This window comes from Trypanosoma cruzi, genomic scaffold (assembly GCF_000209065.1).
Source record: "Trypanosoma cruzi strain CL Brener 1047053516807 genomic scaffold, whole genome shotgun sequence".
NCBI lineage: Eukaryota > Euglenozoa > Kinetoplastea > Trypanosomatida > Trypanosomatidae > Trypanosoma > Trypanosoma cruzi.
Genome location: NW_001849558.1, coordinates 65,516 through 71,435, shown reverse-complemented (window position 1 = coordinate 71,435; position 5,920 = coordinate 65,516). Strand labels below are relative to the sequence as shown.

The window sequence follows — 5,920 nt, the reverse complement described above, 5'->3', positions numbered from 1 at the left end:
GGCGATAACGGGGCATTTCCCTGGAGAGTAGTTGGTACTCCGGAAGGGCCCGGTACGATGCGGCGAGCTGCGCAGGAGTGGCAGCGTACTCAGATGTAAACCACCGCCTTTTTGTCGATCGAAAAGGAAAGTACATGTCGGCATGTCCCGCATCCAAACTGCTACTGATATCAATAGCGCGCCCCAAAGCCACGCGGAGCTCTTTTGAATCCTTCATCTTCGCTGCCTCACGGGCCGTGCGTTGCAGATCTTCCATAAAGTCATCTGCGTCCCTTCGCGCCGCTTCTGGCGCCACCACACAAACGCGGGTCGCATAGCCCATAATCGCCACAACCCCATGAGGAGCAAGACAACGGTGGGCAAGCGACAGATGCCACGGCGCGTCGTGCAGCATCTCTTCCCCAAAGACATTTGCCGCAAACACCACAAGATCAAGAGATTGCGGTGGCGTTTTTTCCAGCGGCGAAATTAATGCAGGCAACTGTCCCGGCGTGACCTCCTTGGCCACCTTTCCATCCTCTCGCAGCGACGCTGCCGATTCGGCTCGTTGAGAAACTTCCCAGGAGCGTCTTCTTAGAGGCGCCAGACGCACGGAGGGCAGATGATCCCGGGCACGGGCCAACAATGAATTCTCACGATCGCTTGACATCATTGAAGGACAAATCACCATACATCGCTGATAAAATGGTACAGCATCCATCAACGCCGCCAGCCAAACATCAACAGGCTCCGGGAAAAAAGCTGGGGGCCTTCTGCAATAATCGTGAAGAGCAGTACCAAAAGCGGATACCAACCCGCCAAGAAGTTTACAGCCACCCGTGGTGGAGGGTCTCAACGACATTTATTTTCTACTATTGTTGACAACATGCAAAAAAAAAAAAAGCAGAGAAAGTTTAAAAAATGTTTTCAAAACTAGAAAAAGCTTCTCCAAAAAAAAAAAAAGACTTCAAACAACATCGCTTATTCCATGAGGCTCAACTACGAGAGCCGCGCACTTAATTGAAACGATCTACTTAAAAATCACCCCATCAGATAATGACTACTCCTATTTTGAGGTTTTCTTAATATTTGCGGCAAGCCAATCAAGACCTTCATACAGGCCTTGAGCTGAAGTGGCACAACATCCCTGAATATACCAGTTGCGCTGACGCACGGAGTGCAAGCCCAGTTTCTCCGTCACTTCCGTCGTGCTCATGGCATTGGGAAGGTCTTGCTTGTTGGCAAATACAAGAAGCACGGCATTGCGAAGCTCGTCCTCTGTGAACATCTTCTCCAGCTCCTGCCGCGCCTTACCGATACGCTCCCTGTCATTGGAGTCCACGACAAAGATGAGGCCGTTCGTGTTCTGGTAGTAGTGACGCCACAGCGGGCGCAGAACGTCCTGGCCACCGACGTCCCACATGGTAAACTTGAGGTTCTTGTACTCCACCGTCTCCACATTAAACCCGATCGTGGGAATCGTTGTAACGATCTCACCAAGTTTAAGTTTGTACAGAATTGTCGTCTTACCAGCAGCGTCAAGGCCCACCATCAGAATGCGCACCTCCTGCTTGCCCAGGAGCGACTTGAATGCGGACGCTAACCACTGGCCCATTGAATTTACTTCTTATCCTTGTATTCCTAGCGTTTTATTTTTAGGAGGCTCTTGAAGTACACAGACAAAGGCAGCTGAGAAGTCACGGCAGGAGAAGATGTCACCGCCGCAGGGGCATCTCCGTCACCACAAAAACAGGAATAGGATCAATTATGACAACATGCTAGCACAAAACTTAAAAAAAAAAAAAACCGTCAGCACATTCAAAAAATACACTCCTTAAAGGTAGCCTATTGTGAGGTTTTCTTAATATTTGCGGCAAGCCAATCAAGACCTTCATACAGGCCTTGAGCTGAAGTGGCACAACATCCCTGAATATACCAGTTGCGCTGACGCACGGAGTGCAAGCCCAGTTTCTCCGTCACTTCCGTCGTGCTCATGGCATTGGGAAGGTCTTGTTTGTTGGCAAATACAAGAAGCACGGCATTGCGAAGCTCGTCCTCTGTGAACATCTTCTCCAGCTCCTGCCGCGCCTTACCGATACGCTCCCTGTCATTGGAGTCCACGACAAAGATGAGGCCGTTCGTGTTCTGGTAGTAGTGACGCCACAGCGGGCGCAGAACGTCCTGGCCACCGACGTCCCACATGGTAAATTTGAGGTTCTTGTACTCCACCGTCTCCACATTAAACCCGATCGTGGGAATCGTTGTAACGATCTCACCAAGTTTAAGTTTGTACAGAATTGTCGTCTTACCAGCAGCGTCAAGGCCCACCATCAGAATGCGCACCTCCTGCTTGCCCAGGAGCGACTTGAATGCGGACGCTAACCACTGGCCCATTGAATTTACTTCTTATCCTTGTATTCCTAGCGTTTTATTTTTAGGAGGCTCTTGAAGTACACAGACAAAGGCAGCTGAGAAGTCACGGCAGGAGAAAGCAACGATGATCCTGCCGATGGGATGGAATGAAAAGGAAGTAAAAGGGCAGCACCGAAGGTAAGGTCACAGTGAAGGCAATATCTTCATTCAGCCAAATCATAATATGCTCGGCAAAGACAAAATAAAAAAAAAGAAAGGAAAAGAAATAATTTCAACCAATTAGCTCCTGCAACTGTAATGGATTCCCGTCAGGCACCGGCCAGGCAACAGGTAGTGGCATACCTGCGAAGACCCTGTGCCGAAGCAGCTCGCTCACAGGTGGGCGCAGGTGAAAGTTAAATTGGAGCAGCGGTCTGATCATCATAATCCACATCTCCGCCTCATCTTCCGGACCAGCCAATCGCATGCGAGAAGAAAAAGATGCATCATAATTGAGCCCTAGGAGATACTCGGAAACACGGTCTGGGCACCCAGGCGGGATGCTGTCCTTTTTCAAACGACCAATGACCCTCACGGTCTCTTCTAATTGTTTCCTGACAAGCTGCGGCCGAAAGTTGCCGGCCGACTCTTCCAGTGAGAAGGCGGCGGAGCCGGTGTATATCTCAAACAGTAGACAACCCAACGCCCAGCAGTCCACCGCCTTCGACTTAATGCCGCTGAGCTGTAGAACCACCTCTGGTGGTCTGTAATTCCGCACGCAAATGTAAGAGCCACTACAGTCAGATGAAGTTGTGCTGCCGCAAAAGTGTATAACACGAATGGTCGGCTCTGGTTCCACCTCCACCAACACCACGTCAGAGGAAAGAAACTGATGGCTCACTCCACAGGCATGAAGAAAAGAAAAAGCTTGGACAAGTTGGTACGCCAAGGACAGCTTTACCTCGCGGCGACGGCCTTCCTCCGTCTGAAGAAATCGGTGCAGTGTGATATGAGGCTCCGACAATTGATATGAGAGAAGAATAAGAAGAGGCGATGCCCAAGCTTCTTCCTTCATATCTCTCTGTAAATTTCCCTCACCGTACATACGCACAGCAGGACGGCCAATGTAGGGACATTCACACCGTCGAAGAAAGGAGAGAACACTTGCAATACGCTTTCTCTCGCTAAAAGAGACCTCCCAGACCTCGTCGATCATAGGGAACAACAACGTTTCCTCAAAAAATAATAATAATAAAATAAAAGGAAAAAAAGAAAGACATGCAATTGATTTATAGATCGCTAACCATAAAAATATATTTTTTTTACACAAGACACTTGCCTGCGTGTGTGTGTGTGTGTGTGTGTGTGTGTGTGTGTGTGTGTGTGTGTGTGTGTGTGTGTGTGTGTGTGTGTGTGTGTCAGTAGGAGTATGAAAGAGGAAAGTAAAATAAAGTCTTTCAAAAATCCGTTGACGTTTTTTGTTCCAGCATAACTTGCTGTTTTGTTGTTGTTGCTGTTGTTTTCCTACCATTTACATTCAGTCATCACTGTGCAATTAGAGGAGAGCAAACTTCTCCCCTGCGCGTCGTGCGGGCACCCAATCGTAAAGATGGCACACATAAATATATGAACATCGCGTGTGTCTCCTTTTTGACTCAACCATTCATTTCCAATTTCTCTGCCTCAGAATTAATTGCCAATTTTCACCTACTCCAAGAAGGCCTGAATGATTTGCATAATAAAAGACACGACTCCCAGGCCCCATGGTGCGGCGGCGTCTAGGAAGAGGGAGGAAAGATAAGTACTCGTGGCCTGGTGGCGAAGCATTGTGCTCAGAATGACAGCCGCCCACTGCACCTGAGAGTCTTGCACCAGGCTGACCACATCAACGGGCGTGTCTGTCACCGTTGCACTCGATGACGGGAGGTAATCCACCACCCTCGATCTGTAAAACTCCGGGTCCTCCTGCAGCGCCTCAATGAGTTTGGAAGAAGCCAGAAGGGCTTCGAGGTCCACATCCAGCGTCACGGCACCCTCTCGCACCTCCTCCAGTATTCTTCGAAAAGTTGACATTTGAATTGCCTGTGAGTTTGGCGCGTTGACAGGGTAATGTCGGTGCCTCTCCAATATGTATTGAAGCCGCCGCATCATTTTTTCAGCGAGATCCGTTGAACGAGACTGCATCCAGAAGAAAAGAAGTTGTTTGCCTTCATCTACATCAAACAGCAGCACCCTTCCGGACTTGCACTTCTCTACCCAACTAACCTGCACTTTACCTTGCGGCAACGTGAACCGGTGCTCCTCCCCCCCGTCAACGGGAACCCACGTGAGCACCAACTCGTCCATTAGCGAATCCCGCATCAGACACAGTAATCCGCGCCCCAGCAGCGGCTTAACGATGCCGTCCTGCAGTACCATTCGCCCAGCAGGAATCTTTACAGCCAAAGAATTGCGGGCCGTATGGCCTACCCGCGCAGGAGGAATGGTGACTCCTCTCGCTTCCATGAGAACCCACCTAATAAACGAGCAAAAGAAAAACAAAAACAAAAAACAGCCAAAAAAAATAATAATCTAGAAGCTTTCCAAATAACTTTCTTTTTCCCTACCGTGTGTGCTGTTCTGCACCCCAAACTCACCGCTCCGGTCTCTCTTAAGCCGCTCAAACAACACCAACACAATATACACACATCAAGCACGCAAGAATAATGCTCGTACAGACAATACAGACAAAAAGACAGAGTAATCCCTCCGCCCTTCCGCACAACCAGCCTTTTTCCCTCGTAAAGGAATTTGGTAAAAAAAAAAACAAATAACAAAAAAAAACCGCCACCAACCGCCACAACTGCTGCATGTTTCTCAGAATGTGCCGGCGTTTTCTATCCCTTTTCCCCTCCTTATTTTATCCTCGCTGTTGTTTTTGTTGTTCCTTCTCTTCCTTTTTTCCCGGCGGAATTACGGGTAGGGGGCCATGAGGCGGACCTCCGGCACGGCCTGCTGCGGTGACTTCTGCCAGCTGCTGTGCCCGTGTAGGCCTTCGTTCATATCGTTACGGCGTATCGTTTCCCGCCATACACCAATGCGGAAGTACTTTGAGTGTTGCGAAAAGCGCCACTGGGTACCATTGCGCGGGTTGTGTCCAACAAATTCCGTCAACTTTGGGCCGCGTTGCAGCTCATCGATAAACATGTACCGCATCCGCGTCCACGGCCGAGGAACTAGTGGTGACTCGGCAAGGCCGCACTTCATGCCATAGCGCTGCAGAGTTGCAAGTACAGGTTCGTGACGCGTAACGTTCTGGCTACTAGGGAGTTTGTTGTAAAGTAAGCCGCCTGGGCGCAGCTCGCTAAACAAGGTGCACTGCTCGATGGCATCCATGCCTAGACGCAGGTCCCATTCGTCCCTATTCCGCCTGATGCCCCACGTATCATCTGGAACAAAGTACGGATTCAACACAACCGGAACACTCTGCCCTGTAATGGACAGCACAACAGGACCGGCCAAAATTGCATTCGGCGTCATTGTGCTCTTCTCCGACAAACGCCTGCCCTCTTTATCGTCACAGCAGCATAGGCCGGGGGCACATTAACAG

At 49.8% G+C, this 5,920-nt stretch overlaps 5 protein-coding genes and 1 pseudogene across 5 annotated transcripts, besides 4 other annotated features; all 6 read right to left on the bottom strand.

Moving 5' to 3' along the window:
- Tc00.1047053508415.59 (hypothetical protein, conserved) lies at window positions 1-841 on the bottom strand (the record flags this gene model as incomplete). Its single annotated transcript, XM_799337.1, has 1 exon — window positions 1-841. A coding segment is annotated over one exon (841 nt), but the record flags the coding sequence as incomplete, so codon positions are not given.
- Window positions 1-5,920: a sequence feature (heterozygous, non-Esmeraldo-like haplotype).
- Window positions 1,046-1,594, bottom strand: Tc00.1047053508415.50 (ADP-ribosylation factor 1, putative; the record flags this gene model as incomplete). The annotated part of the gene is made up of 1 exon (XM_799336.1): window positions 1,046-1,594. One exon carries the CDS (start codon window positions 1,592-1,594, stop codon window positions 1,046-1,048), a length of 549 nt encoding a protein of 182 aa, XP_804429.1.
- Window positions 1,825-2,373, bottom strand: Tc00.1047053508415.40 (ADP-ribosylation factor 1, putative; the record flags this gene model as incomplete). Its single annotated transcript, XM_799335.1, has 1 exon — window positions 1,825-2,373. One exon carries the CDS (start codon window positions 2,371-2,373, stop codon window positions 1,825-1,827), a length of 549 nt encoding a protein of 182 aa, XP_804428.1.
- Window positions 2,586-2,618: a sequence feature (T-rich).
- On the bottom strand, window positions 2,624-3,547 carry Tc00.1047053508415.30 (uncharacterized protein; the record flags this gene model as incomplete). The annotated part of the gene is made up of 1 exon (XM_799334.1): window positions 2,624-3,547. One exon carries the CDS (start codon window positions 3,545-3,547, stop codon window positions 2,624-2,626), a length of 924 nt encoding a protein of 307 aa, XP_804427.1.
- Window positions 3,569-3,593: a sequence feature (AT_rich).
- Window positions 3,672-3,750: a microsatellite.
- Window positions 4,039-4,836, bottom strand: Tc00.1047053508415.20 (hypothetical protein, conserved; the record flags this gene model as incomplete). The annotated part of the gene is made up of 1 exon (XM_799333.1): window positions 4,039-4,836. One exon carries the CDS (start codon window positions 4,834-4,836, stop codon window positions 4,039-4,041), a length of 798 nt encoding a protein of 265 aa, XP_804426.1.
- On the bottom strand, window positions 5,284-5,920 carry Tc00.1047053508415.10 (annotated as a pseudogene; the record flags this gene model as incomplete).